Source organism: Zootoca vivipara, chromosome 12 (assembly GCF_965207765.1).
Source record: "Zootoca vivipara chromosome 12, rZooViv2.hap1.1, whole genome shotgun sequence".
Lineage (NCBI taxonomy): Eukaryota > Metazoa > Chordata > Lepidosauria > Squamata > Lacertidae > Zootoca > Zootoca vivipara.
In genome coordinates this window covers 24,588,561-24,613,663 of record NC_142595.1, presented here as the reverse complement: position 1 = coordinate 24,613,663, position 25,103 = coordinate 24,588,561, and the positions used below count along the sequence as shown (strand labels likewise).

The window sequence follows — 25,103 nt, the reverse complement described above, 5'->3', positions numbered from 1 at the left end:
AAACCTATTATTAACTTGTCGAATTGCAGCCTCGAACCGTGAGGTCTTAAAGCCAGTCAGCCAACAAATACTTTTTAGATCAGATCCTTTTAAAAAGCTTCCAAGGTTCTGACTGCAGTGAGCCTCCCTAGGTAAACTATTCCAGTATAGCTGAAGGGGTTCATGACTCGGGAGGATGGCCATTTTGAAGTGGGGTGATTCATTTCTTGGAAAGCGGCTGTTTTAATCCAAATGATTCAGTGGCAGCGTGTTTTCCTTGTTCTGTGAAGCGGTGCGGGCTTAAAGGTGAGCATCATCCATTGACAATGGCAACCTTTGCCATGGAAGAATATGGTGTCCACGCTCATCTTGCAGGGGGGCGGGGGAAGATAAATGACGCACAACATTGCAGGCACTTTAAAAGTTGACGCTTCTCAGAGCGCGAGAGAATTAACATTTGCACTTGCGGTGATGCTATGTCAGCGTAGGCACCGAAAGTTAGAAAAGCCATTTATTTGTCTTTTGTGTATGCCCTTGCACAAAAGCGACCTTAGTTTTGTCTTGTATATTCCTAAGACTTGAGATTTCTGCCATCTGAAATAGGGCCTTATTCTTAAAGAGCCTCTGATATTAGTACTGAAGTATATAGACTTTTTTTTAAAAAAAGAAAACCCTGGAGGGAAAAAAACACATACATACGCAGCCGTTCTGCTTTAGTATTACAAAACTACATTCCCCATTTTTAAAAAACTTTCCCCTAGAGTGGGTGCAAATCGGTGGTAGGTTTCCCTCTGCTCTTGATTTCCACCCTTTTCTCCTCTGCCACCCCCCCTTTCACCTGCTTTTCTCCCTTTTGACGCAGAGTTAAAGATTAATTATAGCTGGTCTTCCCCAGCTGGGTTGCTGAGCGGATGGGAAATACCCATTAATAGAAGGATAGCTTTTTATCATTCTGTCAGCGGCTGGTGGTACAGGACGACCTCAGGATTCTCAGCTTGGAATTCGTTCGCCTTTTAAAAAGGGGGCTTGCCGAATTGGATAAATGAGTTTCTCTCTTTTTTTGTGTGTGGGGTGGGGTGGAATAAGGGGGAGGGAGAGAGGGGAGGCTGACGGAAGCGGCAGGAGGGGAGAGTCCCTGGAACAAAAGCCAAAATATTTCATCAGACCATTCTGGGTTTTCTTTTTCAAAAAAAAAAAATGCATAGGGAAAAGAAAGAGGAGGAGATGAATTGTACATGACAATAGCCCCCACAATGCATTTGCTGACCAGTTCCTACTTTTAGTTAAATATTTATCCCAGGCAGGGTGTGTAGCAAGGATGGATTTATCCGGATGACGAACATTTCCTTCAGATCTGCACAAAGAGAATCGCAGTCTTTTATTTTCCCTCTTGGTGTATGAAATCATTGGAACGGCCTCTTATCGGGGGTGAATTGTGGTGACGGAAGTCTTTGGTTTTGCGAAGTTAGCTGTTTTCGTTGTGATAAATGCCGACTGGAGTTTTCTTTTGCTCTCCTTGGAGCGGTGTGAATATTCCTTGGGGGAAAGTGTCTGGAATCCTTGGTGTCAACACCACTCTTTGGGGCTGGATGGAGGTTCAGGTCTCAGATACAGGACATCTCAAGGCCCTCTTGAGGGCTTTATTGAGACATTTTTTGGTGGTGGTACGATGTTTAGAACAATTTTTTTAAAAAACCACCAGAGTGTCTTTATAAACATAGGAAGCTGTGTGTTTTATACAGAATCAGGTGGCGCATCCATCTGGATCAGTATTTGTCTACATGGACTGGCTGTGGTTCTCCAGGGTTTCAGGCAGGAGTCGTTCTTTGTCCCACCTGGAGATGCCAGAGATTGAACCTCAGACCTCCTGCATGCATGCAAAGCAGATGCTCTAGCACTGAGTTGCAGCCCTTCCCTGAATCTGGAGAAACATTCAAACCCAGCAGAAGTAGCCAAGGAGCAATTGCAATTCCTGCCCGCCCTCTGTTTTTAGGTATTTCTGCATTCTTAAGTAGAGCCTGCTCGATATTCTCCCTGAGCAGCCACAAGTCTCTTGTATGTGTAAAATGGGAATGGTGGTCCAACCTATGACTCAAGAGATCCGATGTACTTTGTAAACGCTTGGGTAGGAGTTGTGTGTCTTGTTCCTCTGCTTGTATATATCTGTCCCCATAGTGTGGGCTAATCTCTGATTGGGAGGGAGTGCAGGGTATCTGTAGCCCACCAGAACGGGAGGGACAGGTGGGCAGAATAGCAGTTTTTGCCTTTTTCAGTTCTATATATGCAATTCAAACGGGAATGCTGTGTATGTCTCAGTGGGCACAAAGGTTAATGGGTAACATGCACATCGAGTGCAAATGAGTTGTATCCTGCCCCTTTTCCTGGCCTATTGCTTGCTCCAGGTCTGTAAAAAATGGAGTTTTGACACAAGGGTGCGAAATTTGCCCACCATCATTTGGGGAAGTGAGACGCAGCAGAGAATTTTTTTTTCTATGCCACTCATCTCTCCCAACAGATGGTATTGTTCAAGAGAGTGTTTCTTAGGCAATTTGGGGAAACATTTTCATGAGATGGAGGGAAAGAGGCCATCTCCAAAGGGATTTTAAATTGGAGGCATCTAAATCAAACACATACCTTAGAGATGTACTGGGGTGAGTGGGGCGGGGGACACACACACACACATTGATTCTAAAGAGATTTGGTGTCCTTTAAAAAAAAATGTTGATGGATTCCCAAGCCCGGTTCACACACTTGATGACTAACAGCTGAATGTGTGAACGGACCTGGCTGAAAAGCGTTATGTTTGGAGATGGTATGGAACAGGCATAGGCAAACTCTGGCCCTCCAGATGTTTTGAGACTACAGTTCTCATCATCCCTGACCACTGGTCCTGTTAGCTAGGGATGGTGGGAATTGTAGTTTCAAAACATCTGGGGGGCCGGAGTTTGCCTATGCCTGGTATGGAACTTCTTTCTGTACAAACGTCTTTCTGGTGCGTGTTGGGCCTGTGTCGGCACACATACATGTGCAGGTCATTGCTTGATGTCAACAGCCACCAAGCAACGAATGCATGTGTACGAGCCAGCCTGTAGGTTTTAGCGTCCCAAGCTTTGCAGGCCATGGTGATGGCACCGTGATTGCCACTCAAAGGCCCTTCATTTAGCATGGAACCCTCACCTGGCCGGCTGATCTCTAGAAAACAAATTTCACCTATCTGTTGTTGGCTCCTGTTGCCGCTGTCTTTCCTCCCAACATGCGAGCTTTAGGACACAGAGCACCAACAACAGATTGAGATCTTTGGCTCTGAACTGGCAATACGAGCTTAGCTTGTATGATTGCTAGGCACTTATATGAAAGAGAGAGAGAGATCTCGCTGCCTGCCTCTCTCTCTCTGATGCTCTTCTTCCTCCCCCCACCTCACACTGCTGCTCCAGCTCCAACCGCCTCCACCCAGCCATTCTCTCCTTTCATGCTTTTTTAAATGTTTTTTTAAATTTTTGCTGCAACGACCTTGGTTGACTAAAAGCCCAGAGCGAATTGGAGCGAAGCTTTCCCTCCTGCGTTTCACACATCCGGGGTCAGGATTTTGACTTTGCCCTAGTTTTAAATCTTAAATGGAAAGCTCAAAATACTTTTATCTTTGGTGTGTGTGGGGTTGTTGGAGGCTTGCGGTGTGTGTGTGTGTTGTGTTTTTTTGCAGCGAGGAGAGGAAGAGAGTGGTGGGACTGAACAGATCCCCTCCCTCGCCTCCCCTCTTCAGGTTCCCAAGCTTTATAGGTTGGGGGGGAGGAAGCATACAAATTCCTCCAGACGCTTTATATGGATTCCAGAGTGATTAAATGACAACATGAAAAGGGGGTTCTGAGCAGATGTAGGGCAGCTGAGATCCTGGGAACTGAACTCCTGCAGCTCGGCTTAGCTGAGCATTACAGGGTTTTGTGGTAATCTAGCTGATGGGAGATTAGTGAAACTGAAGGGATTCCCCAGTTCCCCCAGTTGCAAACCAGTAGCCAGGCAGTCATGAATTTTCTGGTTTCATTTGGTGGTGGAGCTGGTTAGAATAATTTTTAGTCCCAGAAGCTTTGGGGATAGTATTTGGGTAAGATGCTCGGGAGAGATACACATGACCCAGTGCTTTAAAAGTCTTGCAATATCCATTCTCCCATAATGTGCCTATTATACCCTCATTGTTCTCAACTGCAATCTGACTGGAGGGCAAGAGTGCCCCTGAACATACACAGTGGGCGCTTTCTCTGACTTAAAGACACCACCACTTTTCTGGGGAATGAAAGGTGTAAGCATCCCAACCCTGAGTCTTCTGTTAGCAGCATCTGTTGAGAAATACGCCCATCTTTTGCTATTACGTACGTAAATGCGCTAGCTGGAGGCCTCAGACCCGAACAGCACCACCAATGGTCCAGTACACCCAGTTAAAAGCAGTGCCCATTGCATGACTACCTTGTTCCTACTTAGCCAACCCAGTCAGGGTCTCTTAGCTGCTGAGAGTGTTTTCTCTACGGAGGGATTCAGATGACCGGAATTCACGCAGTAGCCCTTTAAGAGGTTACCTTCCATGCTTGTATCTCCATGGAAGACTTGCCAGCAGTAACCTGTGACCATGCGTAAAGCCTGCCATTAGGAAGCATCAGATGAACCTCTGCATACACTGAAAGGACATAATAGGATGGGTCAAGCCCTTGCTGACATGCACACCAGACATGCGCCCTGCTGTCTGCACATTTCGGCAGCTGTGTGAAGGGTCTGTATGCACATAACGACACACACCTGTAGGCAGTGCTGTTTTTTCCAGAAAAAGGGGTGCTGGAAGGAACCCACCATATGAATGTCTCCCTTGTTCTATTAGAATGGCAATGGCACCCACCTGAGAGGTGCCAGAACTGAGTTGCGGCTGAAAAAAAGATGCCTACATGTATTATCCCATTCTCACGGGCCCTGCCACACCCTCATGTGTTCTCTCAACCTATGAGGGGTGGTAATGTCTCCTCTTGCCACCCTTTCCCCCCACAGTGGCTCATAAATGCCCCAATGGCTGGGTCGGGGATTCTAGAGCTTGATGCTTGCCTAATGGGGGACTCTGTGTCAAGCACCATAGAGAATATAGAGGTGTGCAACATCTGCCTCTTTGCTAGACAGGTAATTTGCGGCTTCTGGATCCGCCAAGTCTGATGTAAACACTAGAAGACCGAGCTTCCTCTCTTGCTTGGTCAACAGAACAGTACCTTCTGTGTGATGTACTTCAGACTCCCAACAGCCAATCTTGGGGATCCTGGCTCAGAGAAAATCCCTTCAGTGTCTGGATTCAGGTATAGCTATAGCCTAGAACAGGTGAGCACTAATGGTGGATTTACCTGCATGGCTGGAGGCTACAGACTCTTACCTCCCCTATAGGAAGCTGTTAAATTGTTCCTGGTTTCCTTAATCCTCCCTCATGATGTGGGTTTGGGGCACAGAGAATATAATCTCTGCTTTCAGATCTTAAGGGGTGAAGTTGGTGTTGGTACCCTGCTGAAACACCAGTGTGTGGCAGGCCTTTTTATTTTAACCTATCCGTTTCCTAGCGTTTATTTATTAGCTGACTGTAAAAACAATTATAATATTCTGCAGTCACACCTGGCTTTGGCTAAGCATGGGTTTGTTTTATCCGTTGTGAGTAGGAGACTTTGGTTCTCCTCTAAAAAATTAGCTTCAGGAGGCAGCTTTGAAATTGGCAAGATTAAAAAGTGGTCTAGAACACAGTACTCTCTTCATGCTTAGCCCCCCCCCCATTTTCATCTTTATATTGTTTTCCTCAATAATAGGGGGCTCAGTTTATTTTTCACTCCCTATGATGTGACCTATAAAGATGCTTTTAGAGGGATTAGTGTTATGAGACCCCCAGAGAGCAGTTTTTTAAAAAAGGAGTCTAAGGCTATTTGAATGTATTAGACAAGGTGTTTTTTGAGGGAATGGCGAAGCCCTGACTGATGTGTGTTGTGCTGTCTGCTTTAAATAAACAAGTAGGAATTCTGCACCGAGAATTCAGTTCTGTGATCTCTACATCCTACATTTCTAACCATGAATGACTGTTTTTGGAAAGCTTTTTTTAAAATAAATGCATGCAATTCTTTCTTTTGACTCAGAGCAGATCTGACTCCCAAGTTTGAAGGAGACCCTTAGTAAGATATCCTCTGGCAGGTGCCCCCAGGTGAATGAGCAGTGATGGCCACCCTCCCTTTCTCTCAGGTAGCAAGGAGCCCTCTCCCCCATGCTACTATAGCAAGAGGGCAAATGGTGGTGGTAGTGATTGCTGCTCCTGGTCAGCAACTGTTGAAGCTGTGTGTGACTGCCCCATGTGGTGGATCACGGAACTCTTAGAGGCAACCATCTCAGAGGAAAGCCTTCTGGCCTGCTGCACGTGCAGGCTGGCCATTGGATCTTCTTGGGCAGAAAGGCTTTCCGTTTCCATTGAGCTTTGCTTGAGCAACATAAGTCTTCCTGAGCCTCTGGGACATTGCTGTATATCATTGGTCCTGCTTCTTGGTTTTGTCCTCTAGTACCAACTGTGTTGGGACATGGGTGGCGCTGTGGGTTAAACCATAGAGCCTAGGGCTTGCCGATCAGAAGGTCGGCGGTTCGAATCCCTGCGACAGGGTGAGCTCCCGTTGCTCAGTCCCAGCTCCTGCCAACCTAGCAGTTAGAAAGCACGTCAAAGTGCAAGTAGATAAATAGGTACCGCTCTGGCGGGAAGGTAAAGGGCATTTCCATGCGCTGCTCTGGTTCGCCAGAAACGGCTTAGTCATGCTGGCCACATGACCTGGAAGCTGTCTGTGGACAAACGCCGGCTCCCACGGCCAGTAAAGTGAGATGAGCACCGCAACCTCAGAGTCGTCAGGGGTCCCTTTACCTTTACCAACTGTGTTACCATGTCATCCAACAACAACCTGTGTGGGAATAGGGATATTTCTACTCTGGCATCGTTTGGACTCCTCACTTGGTGAACATAGTACAGGAGTTAGGATGTTGTCCCCACCCCACCCTGCAAAAAAAAGAAATTCTTATTCTTCTTGCATTTCCTGCAACCATAAAGTTCATACTAATACCCACATTGGCTTGGAGATACACATGATCTGAAAATGCCTGTCTCCCATGTTTTTCTACTTGGTGTTAAAAATATTCACACATCCTCACAAATAGGTGAGAAAGGCTCAAAGGTGCCATTCATTCTCATGCGCTAAAATGCCATTGAAGTACCTTTCCTTAGATTAATGTGAGCCCTGAGTCCCACTGTCCCTTCTCATTTAGGAAACTTTTGCAATAGTCGTCCAACTCCATCATCATAATTTTTCATAATTTCTATAGCCCTTTCCGTATATAATTCTTATTTTTGTATTCGCCCCATGCAGCAGGTTAGGCTTAAGGTTCGTTGCTTTTCCATAGGGCTACCCTGTGTGTCTTACCATTAAGGCGGGGTTTGAAGTGGGCTTTTCGAGGTCCTAAACCCAAGGCTTCCATCTCCCTACACAACCAGCCCCCTCAACCCACCTTCTTGAGCAGTAAGTTGGAACCAGCCATTTGTGGGACATGTTGGTCTAGGAGACACAGCAGCTGACCTGAGTTATATGGATGTTGTGGTGCTGATGCGACCACATTGTGCCACTTTCCCCAACCTGAGTGAGACCTGCTCTACATGTGTAGCAGAGTGATGCAGTAGCGGGAACTGCACCACTTTGGCTTGCGGGCAAGGGCTAAAGTGCCATATGATAATTAATTCCCCACAAGTAGAAAGCTAACACGCCAGGGAGAGTGTTTCTAGCCTAGCCTACTTCCTGCTTTGCTAATTTCACGCTTGCAAGCCTCTGCCAAGTTCAGCTTCCAGTGACTGTGCATGCTCAAGCTTCATGCACAGAGGGAAGGGATTTTTTTTGTAAGACTGTTCAAAATCCTCACCGCCCCCCCGTAGTTGGGCAGGTGGTATGAGACCGCTGGATTGGACAGGTCAGGTATAAAGGCTTTCTGCCCTTGCTTTGCCAATAGATTAGTACCTTTTGCCTGCTACGGTTCAGATTCCTAGCTTTTGTTTGAGGAACCGACCTTGGTCCCGAGGCGGAAGTCTGCATCCTCCAGCCATCGACCCTTTTCCTAAATACAGTAGACTGGATTTAGAGCAAGTTAGCCATGTTCTAGTTCCATTGAAATCGCCAAGGCTTAAGTCAGTCATGACTCTTGTTCCATGGATTTCAGTGACTGACTTGCTCTTGTTCCAACCTAGTACAAACACCTTGGTTCTCAAACTCCGAGAACCCAGAAGTGTTCCGGTTTTCGAACGTTTTTTTGGAAGCAGAACATCTGATGAGGCTGTCGGCTATTGTTTCCGGGGCACCTGCACCAATCAGAAGTTGTGCCTTGGTTTTTGAACATTTCAGAAGTCAAATGGACTTCTGGAACTGATTAAGTTTGGCGCTTTTGTTTTTGCTATTTATTTTGTGTTGTGTTTTTTTTGAGGCTTTTTCGATTAATTTGTTTTTGTGACTGTGTGGAACCCTGTTTAGCTACTGATTGATTGTGTGACTGCAGAAATGGATAAAAGCCCCCCATCCAAACAATGTCTATCATCAGTTCTGGTAAGATTTTTTTAAAAAAATTAACTGGTCCATGGCATGGGGTCATGAAGAGTCGGACACAACTAAACAAGTAAACAACAACAACAACACTGTTGTTTTATAGTTTTATAGTACTATTTATAGTACAGCGGAACCTCGGTTTACTACTACCTCCGTTTATGAACGCTTCGGCGAGCGAACGTCGCGGACCCGGAAGTGTTTACATCCGGGTTCCGCGGCGTCGGATGTACAGAAGCGATCTGCACAGCGTGCGCATGCGCAGAAGTGCTCTATCGGCGCTTCGCGCATGCGCAGAAGCGTGCCTTCGGCGAGCGAATGCCTCGGTGAGCGAACGCCTCCGCGGAACGGATTGCGGTCGCAAACCGAGATACCACTGTACTATTTTATACACTGTACTATTTTATAGTACAGTACATTGATTATTGCTTTCGTTTTATGGATTAATGGTCTCGTTAGATAGTAAAATTCTTGTTAAATTGCTGTTTTAGGGGTTGTTTTTAAAAGTCTGGAACGGATTAATTCGTTTTGTATTACTTTCTATGGGAAAGCGCTCCTTGGTTTTGGAACGCTTTGGTTTTGGAACGGACTTCCGGAATGGATTATGTTTGAGAACCAAGGTACCACTGTATTCCCTGTCCCTAATCCAAAATCTTACCCTCCGCTTGCTCAGTTAACCAGAGGCAATTGCTACTCAGCTCAGGCAACCAAGTACGCCTCTTGTTGCACTCCTGCATTAGCTGCCCTGATGACAACTGCAGAAGGGATAGTAATTAGAAGAGAATGCTCTCTACGTGTTTTCGCTTGTGGTGTACCTTAGCTCCTCGTTTGTCCTCATGCCTGTTTAAAACGAGGACTGCCAAGAGTAGACACAGTCCAAGATTGAAGCCAAGTCAAGCACTACTCTCCATCCTCTCCTCATTGCTGGTCGGTGTTATGATTACTTAATGCATCTACCAGCGCTTCCCTGAATGCATGGTGGGAGGGGTGCGGGGCGGGGGGGGGACCCACAAATTCATATGTCTTCTCAGTCTCACACACAGGGGAGGATGCAGTTTGCGTGGAAACGTGAGCAAAGTGTGCAAGCTGTCTTTGTCTTGCTGGCTCTTGGAGGTGGTGCTGGATGGAAGCACTGGGCTGGGGGTGGGGGAACCGGTAGCTGAAATGGACTTCCAAGCGAGGCATTTGGTATTCGTCCTTCCTGGGAAGATGGCTGCGTTGGAAGCTGTAGTTAAGACCCTGAATTCCTACTCATTTCAGTGGGAAAATTAAGTGTGAGCGTAGTTCTCTTCCATTGTAAACAAGGGGTCTTAAAAGTGCTTAACTTTGGCTGGACTTCACCCATCGTTTTAATAGCAGGGCCAGCAGTTAGTAGGTTTCTCAGCATCGCTTGTTTTATTTATTTCCTCTCTTATTTATCTCATGTCTCATCTTTTCTCGTTGTTCCTTCTCCTCCTCATTTTGGTATAGTCTATTATTTCTCCTCTTCTCATATCTACTTTTCTCTGCTCTTGTTTTGGCTCCTCTCCTCTTCCTCTTCCTTTCTCTTTTTTATTTATGTACTCCCCCCCTCCTTTTTCATACATATCTCTGTGTTGCTCTTTCTCATGTGTATCTTTTCTCTCCTCCCATATTTAATCTCTCTCTCTCTCTCTCTCTCTCTCTCTCTGACTTGTGATCTTCCCCCCTCTTTCTTATGCTCTTTTTCTTTCTTTGTCTTTTCCCTCCCTTTCTCTTTCATCGCAGTCTCTTACTAAATGAGTCAAAACAGACATTTGTCATGTTCCCTACAGGAAGTACTGGGGGCTTTTGTTCGAAAAGCTGCTGGCTAAGCAGAGCCTCTGACTTTCTATTATTATTTAAACAGGCCCCACTGAGCTTTTTTCTCTTGAGCGCATGGAGCGCACACATGCACATGCAAACCGCCAATTTCTGGCAGGGTGGGAGGCAGGTTTGAAAACTCAATCTCTGAAAATAAGATTTCAGTTCCCATCAAATTGCGCGTCAGACTGTACACATTTTGAAGGATCGGAGAAGAGCACATATTAGATAGGCTTTATTCATTTATCCTTTAAAATTCTGCACTCCTGGTGTTCGTATAGAACCATAGAATTGTAGAGTTGGGAAGGACCACGAGGGTCATCTAGTCCAATCTCCTGCAATGTTGGAATCCTTTGCTAAATGTGGGGCTTGAACCCATGGCCCTGAGATTGTGTCACATGCTCTACCAGCTGAGCTCAATATTGACCATAGCCTGCATCCACACATTCCTGGTGGAGTATTTCCATTGAGGTTATTTAAGGGCAACACTCTTGCTTTGGCACAGTTCACACATGCTGTAAGTACAGGGAGAGAGAGAGAGAGAGAGAGAGAGAGAGAGAGAGAGAGAGAGAAGAGAGAGAGAAAGAAAGAAAGAGAAAGAGAGATTGCATTTAGTTAAGTCTTGTAAGGGTAAGAGCTCTCCCTGTCCTCTGCTTTTTAGAGAAGGTTTACAAGCCAGGATGGGCCTTACTCTGTGTTCCCATGATGAACGATTAAATACTCTTTAATAAAGAGAGCAGGTGCATATTCCACTTTAAGCAGAACCCCATGTTAATCGTGTGTGTGTGTGTGTGTGTGTGTGTGTGTGTGTGTGTGTGTAAAAGCCAATTATTCCATGGCTCAATAGAATTTGTGATGGAAATGAACAAATTGAAGTATTTTAATTGTCTACATTAAGAGTTTAAACTAATGACTTTTTTATGACAGCTAAGAACCTTTTTTTTAATATACTAGTATAATAGATTTCTAAATCATATTGTAGAATTGCGTATATTATCATTAATTTGATTAATGTAATCAACCTTATTAGTCCCTCCCCCCTTCCCCCACTCTCTCTCTCTCTCATTTTTTCGGTACTGGATTTAAAGAGAAATTGTGAGCTCCAATTCTGCATTTTTTTTGTTCTTTAGAATGCCCTCCCCCCCACTGTAATTTTGAATTTAAAAGGGAAGGTTCTTTTGGTGAGGGGGAGAGGATACCACCCCCCCACACACACACCAAAGAGGACCTCGTATGCCTGCTCTTCCTTCAACTTACCTTGTGGGGTGGGGTGTTGTTGTTAAAGCATTTATTAAGCAGAAATATGCCACCATCGCCCCCTCTGCAGTGAACACGGCCTCGGTCCCTCACCTGAAATTAATGTGCTGATTTGGAAGTCCAAGGTCCAGTGGAACCATTAAGATTCCTTTGAGTAGAGATGCATTTGTGGCTCAAAATAATAGCTGCCAAGTTATCCCTTTTTTAAAGGGATTTTCCCTTATGCTGAATAGGCTTCCTCGCGAGAAAAGGGAAAACTTGGCAGCTATGCTCAAAATGCAGGCTTATTTCAGTGTTTGCAGTGCTAAAGAAATATGGGTAAGGAGCCCTTTTGAAACATTCAGGGGGCAAAAGCTGGAGCTGGGGGGAGGGGAGGGTTTTGAATGTATTTTATAGTGGGTGGGGGTTGATCCCTGACCTTATCACCTTTTTAAGGGTCCTTTTTGAGAAGGGATGACAGGGCTTTCAAAGGCTTGAATTGCTCCCTATTTATTTACCTGTTACTGTTTTACCACAGTGCCATTGTCCTGTCAGAGAGAGAAAATAGCACCAAAGTGCCCTCTTCCCAGGCATTTTCTTAACAGTGCTTACCATAAACAGCAGCAACGCCCCCCCCCCCAAAACCCAGGTTGTATATCTCATGCAAGCACTTCTCTCTTGAAAGACGATTGGGGGTTGGGGGGAGGGGAATGTGTTGGGGGGGGGGAGATCTCAAGCCTTGAAGGTTTGATTAGAAAGAGTTTGGGGTTGTTGGGAGGGTTGTGTGTGTGTGTGTGTGTGTGTGTGTGTGTGTGTGTGTGTTGCCGCACATTTGTAGGGCTGTTTATAAGTGCTTCCACATTGCATCAAGTAGCTTTTGACAGAAAGCCCTGGGGAGTCTCCTTATCAGTGATGAGGAATGGCTGTTATTTTCTAGCTGTGTTTTTGTTGTTGTTTAAACATCCAACTTGGGTTTCTTTTGAATTTGAAAGTGATAAGAAAGTGTGATCCTCTTCTTTCCAGCCTTCCTCTTGATGCGAATCCCTGAGTTCTTGACAAGATGGCTTAACAGCTGCCCATCATCGTATACTGTGTAAACCCAATGCTTAATTTCTAGGGGAAATGTATGCTTTTTATCCTTGAAAGCCATTCTCAAATTTAGCCACCCCCCTGTTCCCCTGATTCGGGGGGCTTTCTCTTGTTATTGTTGAGGAAGGTACTCTGTTGAGGTGCACTCTGCATGCGCTCAGTGGCGTTTTTCATCTGTTCTCTTCTCCTATGATCCTGGGTTGCACCTTGGCATTTAAAATAGGGCTGAGCCTTGTTGAGCATGGCACATATCAAGGCCTGCATATAGCACTACCCAGAGATATGCAGCCAAACATTTGTGGAACGTTTTAGATATACAGTATCAGGCATCCCCAAACTTTGGCCCTCCAGATGTTTTGGACTACAATTCCCATCTTCCCCGACCACTGGTCCTGTTAGCTAGGGATCATGGGGGTTGTAGTTTCAAAACATCTGGAGGGCCGCAGTTTGGGGATGCCTGGTATACATGAACCAAATGGCAGGGACTAAGTCACATGATGAGAACCTGAACAGGCTATGTGACTTAATCCCTGTCATGTGATTTAGAGAAGGACTGTTTAGTGGGAGAGCATCTGCTTTGCATTGAGAAGGTCCCAGGTTCAATCACTGGAATCTCCCAAGTAAGGCTGGGAGAGAACTGTCTGGAATCCTGGAGTCTGTGCAGACAATTGTGAGCCAGATGCACTAATTGGTATAAGGCAGCTTCCTCTGAGTCTGCAAGCATTTTTATATGCATAATTTTATTTATATGGAATTTTATACCCTGACCTTCTGGTGCTTACCCACGGCAGCTAACAACAATTAAGGCCAACCATAAAATATAATAACATTAAAATGATCAGTGTTTCCCAACTTGGCTCCCCAGCTGTTTCTGAACTACAGTTCCCATCATCCCTGACCACTGGTCCTGCTAACTGGGGTTGATGGGAGTTGTAGTTCAACAACCATTGGGAGACCCACGTTTGGGAACCACTGGGCCAGATGATCCTCATGGTCCCATTCAAATCTGCAATTCTATTACTCTGTAAAAAGCAAAACTACAATAGAATAAAAAGAGACAAATGTAGATCTTGTTCCATTCCCTCCGTTTGCATGGATATCTAGAGTGAAGGAGATGAATTCCTGAACACATCTTTAAATTATGTGCAAGGCAATGCCGGAATCTGTGTGGAAAACATTGGGCTATAATTGGATATGTGATGTTTGGTGGCCTCTGAAAACTTTCTATGGGAGGATGCTGTCGTTCCAGCTTTTGTTCAGGGCCTGCTGATAACATTTAGCATTGGAAAGGAGTTTGGTCTGTGGATCATATTGGCTAAGAAAACCTGATGGGGAAGGGAAAGTTGTCCAAAACACATGGCTTGTGCTCACTTCCTCAAGGCACATGGGACTCCTTTGCTTTATGTGTTTGCTTGAGCGTTCCATACCTCTTCTTGTGTCAACTGAATTATGTGCCTGATTTGTGAAAGATCCTACCTTGCAAACAGTAAGCAAAGAAAATTTTTGTTTCAAGGTATTTGGGACATTTCTGAACAGGTGAATATTTGTGCAGAAGCTGAGGAGTAAAGTACTGGGCAGGTAGAAAATGTAATGTATACAGAGCAAAAGCACTGCACTAATTTAACTCCAGAAGGCTTTCTCCTCCTGCTCAGACCACTCTTGTTTGTACAATTCATCTGTGACCCTGGAATGCAAACTTGATATGCATTCTTCTTTTTCTAGAGAAGACTAGATCAGTGCCTAGTTCTGCTGACAAATCTTCTCTCAAAATCCATGCCAGTAATACGCAGGGCTGCAAAAAACCTGTCTGTGAATATCTGAATTCTAAGACAACCTGTCAATTGCTCGTATTAATCATGTTATTATTTTAATTTCTTACTTTGAATAATTTATTTTCCTTAAGCTAGTCGTGGGTGGGAGCAAGGAGCATGCAGGATGAGACTGGTGTTTTCTCTCCTGACTGCTACCCAGGACCCACACTCTGGCTTCACCAGGCGTTGCTCGTGGACTTAAGACTCAAATGGTGTGCTCTTGCTTTATCAAATTGGAGAATCTCAGGTCCTGACCAGTACCCAATTCTACCCCTATGCAGAATTGCAAAATAGGTATTGCTGTGGCTTTAAAGTCTGCTGTAATCTTCTCATATGCTGTCTGTCTGTCTGTCTGTCTGTCTGTCTGTCTGTCTGTATCTATCTATCTATCTATCTATCTATCTATCTATCATCTATCTATCTATCTATCTATCTATCCATCCATCTATCCATCTATCCATCTATCCATCTATCCATCTATCTCTATCATGTCTCTCCCCTGTAAAGAGGGACAGGCTGTGGCTCAGGGATAGAGCACTGCTAAAGCTGAAAATTGCCCCGGAGAGGTCCTGCTGGTGTAGATAATGGAATCATTGAATTGTAGAGTTGGAAGGTACCAGGTACCACAAGGGTCATCTAGTCCAACCCCCCTGCAATGCAGGAATCTTTTGCCCAACGTGGGGCTCGAACCCACATCCCTAAGATTATGATTCTCATGCTCTACCAACTGAGCTATTCCATGGTGATAGTGAGCTAGATGCATCAGTGATGTGACTTGGCATCAGGCAACTTCCTATGTCCCTGAGCTAAGCCACTGTTTTCATCTTTCCCTTTGGGGAAGATTTTGGGACTGTCTCAAATGGATTTATTTAAGTTCACACGCCCTAGAGAATTTTTTACACGCACACCCCTCTCCACCCAGTTCCTAGAGCAAGGGTCGCCAACTTCTTTGCCCCAGTGGGCATATTTGCTAACTGGAGAACTTACCATCCTACCACCCCCCACCCCCCCCCCCCGGCTGCTGAAACCAAGCACACACCTCACACTTTTTCTGTGGACTACAGAAGGATGCTTCTTCCAAGCCAGTTTTGGTAGGGGGGGGACCCTGTGGGCTCCAGGGAAGGCCTTGTGGGAGCAAGCCTGCCCTGGAAGTGAAACATCTCAGATCAGGGAAGGGAAACTTTCAGGCCTACAGTGTGCATGCATGTAAATGCATGTGCTCGAACACTGCAGCACCTCTAGAATGGCCTGCTGCCATTTCACATGCTCCTTTTGGAAGAGTGTGCAGCAAGCAGCTGATAACATTATGGGGACAGTTGCGCTTTTCTGGAACACCACCCTTTTGAAAACCACACGACCAGATCCAAGCTGTCAGTAGGGGAAATTCTTTCTTGGTTGCCCAAACACCAGATTACTGTGAACCGCTTCCCCTCTTGGTAACTGCCTATCAAGATCCCAAATGTTGCTCAGTTCATCTGAGCTGTAGCTGTTCTATTGGGGGCACAAGCAGATCTGTGAGATTAAACATTTCTAGGAAGCTTTCAAGTTTCAGTGGAAAAAAGTCGGTTCATCAATTCCCCAGCTTGGTGTCAGAAACCTAGCTATTGGGAAATAATTGAATAGCATACAGCAGGCAGAGGAGGACTTTTGGAAATATGTAATGGTTGTGTGTAGATCTGGCAGCAATCGCTGGTGTGAGAATAGGTGTATGCATGAATATTAGTGAAATGTTGCAGGTTTTATGTGCTTGCATACGTTCTTGAACGTGATGTTGCTCTGTGGAGAGCCAACGTTTTGCTGTCCTCTGCCTGCAAAGTCGCAAACATGTCTATACAACTCCAAAGCTGCAAGGAGTAGAAACTTGCTACTTCTTTTAAATGAGAAATGTGATTTTCCATCGGGGCTGCTAGAATCTATGCTAGAGGCCACATTCTGCACCCCTGCTCTCTCTCATGCAGACTTTAAAATTCCTTTTCACTCTTTCGCTTTCCTTTCATTCTGGGAGTTCTCATTTTGAAGTCTTGCACATTCTAAAAACAGAAGCCAGTGCCAATGAAACAGGTGAACAGATGTTGCATAGTGGTCAGAAGCATGCGCTGTGAGCTAGAAATTCCCCCGTTTTAATCTCTGCTCAGCTCTAAATCCACTAGGTGTCCTTAGGCAAAACCAGACTACTATTCTGTACTGTGGGGATAAACATTCTGGCCTAGGTTACAGAATGGTTTTTAATGAGTCACTGTATGTAAATAGTTTGGAGCACATAAAAACAATTACATAAATCCTTTTTGCAAGTGTATTATCCCCCCCCCCGCCAATTTCTCCTCAAACACCAGCCTGGCAAAGAGACCCGTGTGGCTCAAAAGCTTGCTGCCTACATTTCAAACCCTTGGTGGCCTACCTAAAGGCAATTGTTTGCATTTCCCACTTTGCAGGGCTCAGAGTGGCCACCGAGGTTTTCTATCCTGTTTCATTATTCAAAACATTTTCAGCATCAACATTTCCGCAGCGTCTAGTTAGCTGGCAGGTGCTCTGGGGCCAGCTGGGATTTGAACTCGCAGCCTTTGGCAGGTCTGGCGTGTGTGTTTTATTTCTTCCTGCCTTTCTAATGGGTATGTAAGCAGGCTTTTCTTCCCCTGTGTCCCCTCTCTCTCGGGCTGGCCCCTTCTCCACGGCCCCCTGAAAAACAGGGCATCTCTGCCTCCGTTGTTGCTGGTGGGTCTGGCTTTTGGCTGTGCGGTGTGGCGGCGGCGGCATGCCGGTGGCAGCCCTTGGCAGGAGGAGAGGAGGAGGAGGAGGAGGAGGAGGAGGAGGGGAGCGCCCCCGTGATGTCACTGGGAAGGAGAAGGCCTGCGAGTGGGTCATTTGGAGGTGAAGCTTTTTTGCAAGGAGAGTTCAGGCGGAGTTCAGCTGCATAACATTACGCAAATGAGGGGCGGCTGGAGGAGCAGCAGAAACCTCCCTTTCGCAGAGGGGTGATGCAGGCAGAAGGGGCCGCACTGGCCGCTGCCTTGCCACAGCAACCGGGAAAGAGGGGGCTCTCCTCCTGCTTGCCCTCCACTCCAGGGATGGAGAAGGCACACGAGGAGGATGCCGTGGCCACCGCGCCTTTGTAGCTGGAGACAGCTGCCGGAGAAGCATTTTTCTATGCCTGTCATTTCCCACCCGCTTCCATCCCTCCTCCTCCTCCCCCTCCTCCTCCTCCTCCTCCTTCCCCCCTTCCTTGATTTCATTCATTCATTTTTCTCTCTCTTTCTCCCCTCCTCCTCCTCCGCCTCCTCCTCCTCCCCCAGCCTGCGCTTTTCCGCAGTTGGCTGGGGCTGCGCAAGACACAGACCGCGGCAGGTAAGGAAAGAGTTAAGCCAGCTGAGAGGCGACTTTTCGTGTCAGGGAAGATTGTGCGCTGCCTTTAATCTATCAGTCCTGTACATCACACACACCACGCGACGTGCGCACACAGCGCCCCTCTCTCTCTTTCTCTTTCTTTCTCTCTCTCTATTTTTCCCGGGGAGAGAACAGACCAAGCAAGCAGCTCGAGAAAAATCCTCTTCCATCTAAGGAGACTCGAGGGTTCCAGGCCTCTGGCATCTCCCCAGGCATTGAGAACCTGGCAACACATTTGTACAATTCAGTTCTTCTTATTTTTCTTCCCCCTCCACCCTCTTTCTGTGGCGGGGTGGGGTGGGGGGAGGACAGAGGCAGAATTTTGATATATGTAGATAGAACCCATGAGCACAGTTTCTGTGCATTGTGTTCAGTCCTCTTGCCAGACAGGAAAAGCTATTGAATCCTAAGCAGGAAGTCTTACTTATTTTATTTTACTTGGGTGTTGTTGTTTTTTAGTGCGTGAGTGTGTAACTTTTTCTTCCCTTTTTCTGGAAGGAGTTGCTGCAAAAGAATACTCCCCCCCCTCCTTTTTCTCCTCTTCCCTCTGGTTAGTTCTGGGAAGGAGAGGGGGAGAGAGAGAATCATGGAACTGAGCAGGAGGAGGATTTGGGACCAAAATGCTCTCTAATACCAGGGAACGGACTTCTTCAAAGAACACTGCTTTTTGGAAAGGCTTGGATTTTATTGTTGTCTTTTTTTTTGAAAGGAAGAATTCCATTTTTCTTTTCTTTTCTTGGATTTATAAATATGTTTCTGTCTTGAAACGGGAGAAGCATTTCAGACTGGACTGGCCGGCCTGTTTCCCAAGGGATACGTTTGGAATAGAAGATTGAAGACTTGAATATTATCTTTTGGTGTGAGTGTGTGTGTGTTGTTGGTTTTTTTTTATATTAAAAAAAAAACTTTAAGCAAAAACACTGGTGGCCAACTCAGCCTGTTTGGCGGATTCCCCAGCCGCTTTTGGATTCCCTAAATACCTCCCCACTAGGGATTGAGAGAGAGAGAAAGGGAGAGAGAGAGATCAGAAAACAGAAAACAACAGACAAACCTCCCCTCATCCCTCTGGATTCATCATCATCATCACCACTGTAGGATTTTGCTCTTTGGTCTTTCGTAAACCAAACTTTTCCTCTTGCTTCCCTCCTTCCCGTTCCCCCACCAGCCCCCAACCCTCTTACCCTCTTCTTCCGCCTGGAGAAGATGTACGAAAGTGTGGATGTAGCTGGTTTAAACAGCAGTCCTAACCCCTTCTTCATGATGGATTTTTACAACCAGAACCGTGCATGCTTGATCCAGGACAAAGGACCCGGGAATCCCAACAACCCTTACAGCACCCCTGTCCGAAACCAGCATTGGAACAGTTCCAACCACTGTACGTATTACGAGATCTCTCCAGGGCCTGAACCAGCTGGGGTGACAAACCCCCACCGCCCCGTCCATTGCCCTTCTCCCCCCTGTTGCCAGCTTTTGATCTTATTAAGAAAGATCAGAAGCTATACCACGAGTGGTAGTGGGGAGCTGGGTAACCTTTGAAATTTGAAAGCCTTGGTTGGTTTGTGGACTGTGTCAATCCCCACCCCTGTTGTGATAGAGAATGGGTGGGTGGGCTTTAGGATCAAAAGCTGGGACTGCAGTGTGCGTCTGTAATGTGTATGTGCTGCTGCTGCTGCTGCTATACATTGCATGTTGATATCTTTTTTTTTTACTATGTGTTTTTTGAGTGAGCCAGGTTCTTCTAAGGCGTGGGGCTTCCCCTTCCACGTACTCCCTTGAATGCTTTCAGTTTTTCGCCTTTGGGTTTCCGCTTAATCTGTGGGTGTTGGTAAATATAGCTAATTCTACGTTGGCTGGTTGATTGTGTGTGCCGGTTCTGTGCAAAGCAAAGCCGTCATTGCCCATAAGAAAAATTCCCAGACACACAGTGAGAGTTTTGCCTTTGGGCAAGGCCCCCCCCCCAATCCCACCACTTTTTCTTTTTTTTCTTTTTAAAAAAGAGTGCTCATGTTAGGGGCTCCTGCCTTACTTTCCGGAAACTCAGATCGGAAATATTGTCATCCGTGTTCAGAACAGAACAAGGCAAAAACTTCCAATCTGTCTCTGCTCCACATAAACATTTTCGTTTGCTTTCTTCTCTCTCTTTCTTGCGTCTCTCTCTCCCCCCCCCCTCATATTCCCCAGCGGTGGATAACGCAGTCCCATGGCCTATTTAATTTCTTCTATCTGTTGTTAAGCCACTGTTTCTAGGTAACAGTTGGGAACCGCATTTGGATGGGGTGGGGGGGTGTTCTTGTGATTTTTGTTTCCGTAAATTTGAGCCTGTTTCTGAAGTGGAAGGAAACACAGCAGAGGTTTGCTGTGTCAAATAATCCCCCTCCCCTCCTCCTCCCCTCCCCTTCACACCCCACCCCTCCAGCTGGGTGTTCAGTTCCCAGCTCCTGATAAGGTCTCTGACAAAATCCAATTAACTAAATAGTACACCAAGCCTTTTTAATCTTTCTATATATACATATGTGAACGGCCTCTCTCTGTGGGTGAGTGAGTGGTTGGTGAGCTGGGGGGGGGGCGGTTTGGAGAGAGCGAATGTTGGCATGGAAAATAGACCGAATTTGGGGTGTGGATCCTTCAGGACCTTTTGCAGAGTGATGCCTTTAAAAAAGTGTTGCATCTTCACATCCCCCCAGAATGGACAAGCCTCACTGTAACCACAGTTCATTCTCTGCAAAAAAATCCTCAATTCCCTGTGTCCTCTCTCCCCATCCCCAAATCCCTTTCTGGTCCAAGTAAACCTTATTGTTCTTCCTAAACCTCTCCCTAATTGCTATCCCAGGCCCCTTCCTGGAGTGTGTGGATTTAATCTCTCTGTTATTTGGATTTGAGTTATCTGTCTTCCCTTCCTCCCTTCCAATTTCTCTCCCTTTAGTTATTTTCCAGAGAATTATGTGTAGGATAGGGTAGGGTTGCTTTTGAAACTCTAGTTTCTCTTGCAAAGGATTGGGGGGGGGGCTGGACCCTTGTGCACTCCCACCTGGGAAACAGTGCAGAGGGTGAAATTTGCAGTGATTATTATTATTATTATTATTATTATTATTATTATTTTAACCCCAAACTGCATAATACTTAGATATACTGTCCTGTCGGTTTGAAACTTCAGAGATGGCTGCCTGGGCCCGAACAGACAAACTTCTCAAACTTTCTCCTAGTAGAGAGCCACCCTGAAAAAACACCATGACTTTCATGACTCCTGTCACTTTTCGCAAAAATGGTGACTTTAATTTAACCCTTAATGCACTTTTAACTTCACTTCTGCTCTCTTATCTGGAGAGGAGTTGAGCAAAGAAGGACTAGGATCTTAGGTGGGCATTATTAATAGGGCGGGGGGGGGGGCAGGCTCACTCTAGTTGCCTTCATCTCTTGCAAACTGGGCAGAAACGAGAATTTGCTCCTCCTCAAAAGTGTGGTGTGGTGTGCACATAAACAACAGGTATGAATAATAAGTGCTTTGAGGATTTACGTACATTCTTTTGGGATCAGTGATTGCAATCAGCAGGAAAGGTTTTACTCGCCTGTGCCAAATCATGCTAAGGGGGGTGGGGGGGGGGGTGGGAAGGTTCAATTTCTTAATGCTTCCTTGGGGGCAGGGAAGAAGGGGGTCTTTCTGCATACAGAAAATCCACTTGTGTGTGAGAGAAGGCTTCTACCTTAACATTCTCAGTGCCGTGTTCTTTTACTATGGGAGGGAAGAGGGATTCCACTGGTTGTCCTCTAATGGAGAGCATTCAGGTGCGCACCTCCTCTGCTTGCGGTGGAACAATCCCATGGGAACGTGGGCTGCTTGATTCTGCTGACTTTTTCAACCAGCTCCCAGTAATTCATACGCAGCAACCCTGAAACACAGGCCAACATTATTATCCCCATTTTACAGATGCAAGGCCTAAAGCTAAGAGATAGACACTTGCCACCCATGAGTTCAGGGCTCAGGTGAGATTTGAACTAGGGACATCCCCAGCAACTGATGTGGGACACTGTGGTGTAAAATAATAATAATAATTTTATTATTTATACCTTGCCCATCTCACTGGGTTCCCCCATCTACTTTGGACAGCTTCCAACCCAATAAAAACACAGCAAACGCCAGACATAAAGAACTTCATGATACAGGGGTGTCTTCAGAAAGTTGTGTAGGTTATATATTCCCTTGACATCTGATTGGAGGGCATTCCACAGGGCGGGTGCCACTACCGAGAAGGCCCCTCTACCTGGTTCCCTGTAACGTCACTTCTCATCTCACAGTGAGAGAACCGCCCACATGAATGCTATGGCATTGCTTTGCATTTATACTTCTGTTCTTGCAAACACAGATCAAGGCAAAACAAGAATGAGACTCTTAATCTCAGGGCTGTGGGCTCGAGCCCTATGTTGGGCAAAAGATTCTTGCGTTGCAGGAGGTTGGAGTAGATGACCCTCGTAGTCCCTCCCATCTCTACAATTCTATGATTCTATGAATGGGTACAACGTGGTTAGCAAATCTTACAAGGCCCAATGGAAACAGGAAAGAACTACACTGGTTAGAACTGTTGGTGGCTGAGTTAATATCTCTAAGAACGGAATCTCCTGAGCGAAATCCAAAGATTTCCATTGCCCCTCCTCAGCACAGTTAGCCAATGCAAGTCTGTATGTAACCTAGCTTATATGTTGCGTGCCATGTGAATATTGACTCTGCTCAAAACATTTATTGCCAGGTCTCTTCCCCACAGTAATATTCTGTGCAGTGACATCACAAAGCTTCTTGCCAACTCTGGTGAAAGGCACGCAGAGCTCCCAGGGCAGCTCTGCACTTTCCTGGGGGCTGCTGGCTTGCAGATGTGGCCCATGGCTGGGTAGATGCATGCAGCAAAGCGTGTGAAGAAATTACCAGTTTCTGCATAGGGTGCTGTCGCAGGGAAGATTGTCTTTTTGTGTTGTGCTGTGGGGGTGTAGAGAGCAGTCATCATTTGAACCTGCCCTGAGATACAGTATTGGATAAGGATGAATACTCCAGTAGCTAACTATGTGCAGTATTTTTAGTTTGCATGGTCTTTATGCTGTTGCTGCTGCTGTCTTCGTTATGGACAAATGGTAGTTAGGGAATTGCTCCTTCCAACAAGAGGACGTGGTTCAGAGCCCACTTCCAGCGTGACTTAGTGGCCTGTGGACAGAATTCTGGGATTGGGAGGTTAGGGTTCAAATCTCTACGGAGCTGCGGGACCAGGACACTGTCCCTCTTCCTCCTAGGCTATCCCATTTATCTCTGTTTGTGTGTTTGCGCCATGAGCTGTGTTTGTATTGAATCACTGAGGCGGAGATGTGATTGTGTTTGAGTGTGTTAGATAACACAGGCTCATAACAAGGTTGATATGAGGATAAAACGGAATAATCCCCCATGAGCCACCCAGAAGACCTTGGTGGAAGGGCAGGGTACAAAAGCAGATAATAAGTAACATTTGCGGCCATCCTCCCCTTTCATCATGTAGGAAAGCCTCTGTTCCTGTTTTATGCATATTTTATATTTCTTCATTGAAAAATAAAAAGTACATAAGGGCAAGTGCGCAGAGTAAGGTAAGACTTCTTTTGTGTGTGTGTGTCTTACCTTACTCTGTTCCTGTTTTATAAATGAAGAACTGGGGCACAGCTAAGGATCAGCTTCACTATAATGCAGGGACGAGGAATCTGTTCTTGGCACCTGCCTGTCTTGAGAGACAATGGAGTTCCTCCTCTCTGGGGCACAAGCCCTCCAGATATTGTGGGTCTCCAACCCTAACAACTCCAGCCAGTATGGCCAATAATCAGGGCTCATGGGAGTTATAGTCCAGCAACATATGGAAGGATACAGGTGAGCCTTTGGCCAAGGTGGAGCCTGAGCTCAGGTTCCTCCATGAACCAAGCCCATCAGACTAACCACTGTCTCTCATGCTTACACTGAGAGATCAGTCCATTCCCTCTTTCATGCCCCACTGCAAAGTTGAGAAGATGGGGGTTTAATCTAGGAAGTGGCTTCGCTCTGCTCCTACATCCTCATGTCTTGTGATGAGAACCTTTGCACTGTAGTTGCCCTGTCTTTAAGGGCAGTTCCATGCTTGAAAAGGCCCATCCTTCCAATTCCAGGTTGGTGCCACACCATAGAAGAAAAGGAGGCCCTCCATGGCTCCATTTTGCTCTTCTAAGTCCCTTTTATTTCAGCCACCTTTTTCAAAACTCCGAGACTGGAGCAAGTATGCATGCATGCGCACTGAGAGAATAACAGGAGTGCACACACAAAGAAACCCAAGGAGCACACACACACACACACACACTGAGGAATGTGCAAACAGAGGAACATATGTCTGGATAAGAACATATAGCTGAAAAGCCACACCCTCGAGCAGCTTGCGAAGCAGCTAAGCGGAGAATGGCAACCACAGTAAAATGCAGAATCCAACACGCTCAAACACAGTCACATTTCTGCCTTGATGATTCAACACAAAGTAAATACATGGCTAATGTTGCATCTACACACACAGGAAAGCTCTACACTGCTGTTATCACTCGCCTCCCTTTTCTTTAAACACAGAGGGCACAGGACAAGAGAAAATGCAGATGCACAGAATAGCTGTGTGTGTGTGTGTGGTGATGGAAGAGAGGCAGGAAAGAGGAATTTAAAGGCCAATATCCGGCTGCTGCTTAACATCAATGTCTGAAATTCCTAGCTGGCTTTTCTCCCCTCTCTCCCCTCCCTCCCGCCCCCTACCTTCTTTTCCCCAAAAGACTCTCTCTCCCCCCCTCTCTCCCTCCCCCTCTCTCCACCCAACTCCTGTTGTTCTCCAAAGGGACTTGGCCACATCCATCACACAACCTGGTCTACCTGTATTTCAAGCAAACCTGAGCTCCACAGGGCTCCTGCAGCTCAGTGGCTTCCTGGGGGGTTCCCTGTGAGCAATAGTTTGCCTTCAATCCTCATGGGGGCTCATTAAAGCTTTTTGGAGCTACTTTGTGAGTAGCCGCTCTCCCCCCCCCCACCTTGGGGCACCCCACCCCACCCAAATCAGTGCATCCACCTTTTGCTTGGTTAGAGAGTTTTCTTTCCTCCCCACATTTCTTCAGATTCTGGTTTGTTTCCTGGTTTGTTGAGTCTCTTCTCTCGCTGCTTGTA

At 46.1% G+C, this 25,103-nt stretch overlaps 1 protein-coding gene across 6 annotated transcripts in view; it reads left to right on the top strand.

The window, feature by feature from the left end:
* Positions 1-25,103, top strand: part of RARA (retinoic acid receptor alpha) — a 197,538-nt gene that overhangs the window by 121,693 nt on the left and 50,742 nt on the right. Inside the window, exons 1-2 of one of the 6 annotated variants that reach the window (XM_060281490.2) lie at positions 17,381-17,896; positions 19,214-19,310. The exons of 2 other annotated variants lie outside the window; for them this stretch is intronic. In XM_060281490.2, the coding sequence (XP_060137473.1) occupies positions 17,642-17,896; positions 19,214-19,310 (352 nt within the window). In that variant the 5' untranslated portion in view covers positions 17,381-17,641. 3 more of the 6 variants (XM_060281494.2, XM_060281495.2, XM_088656111.1) reach the window with 3 other exon arrangements.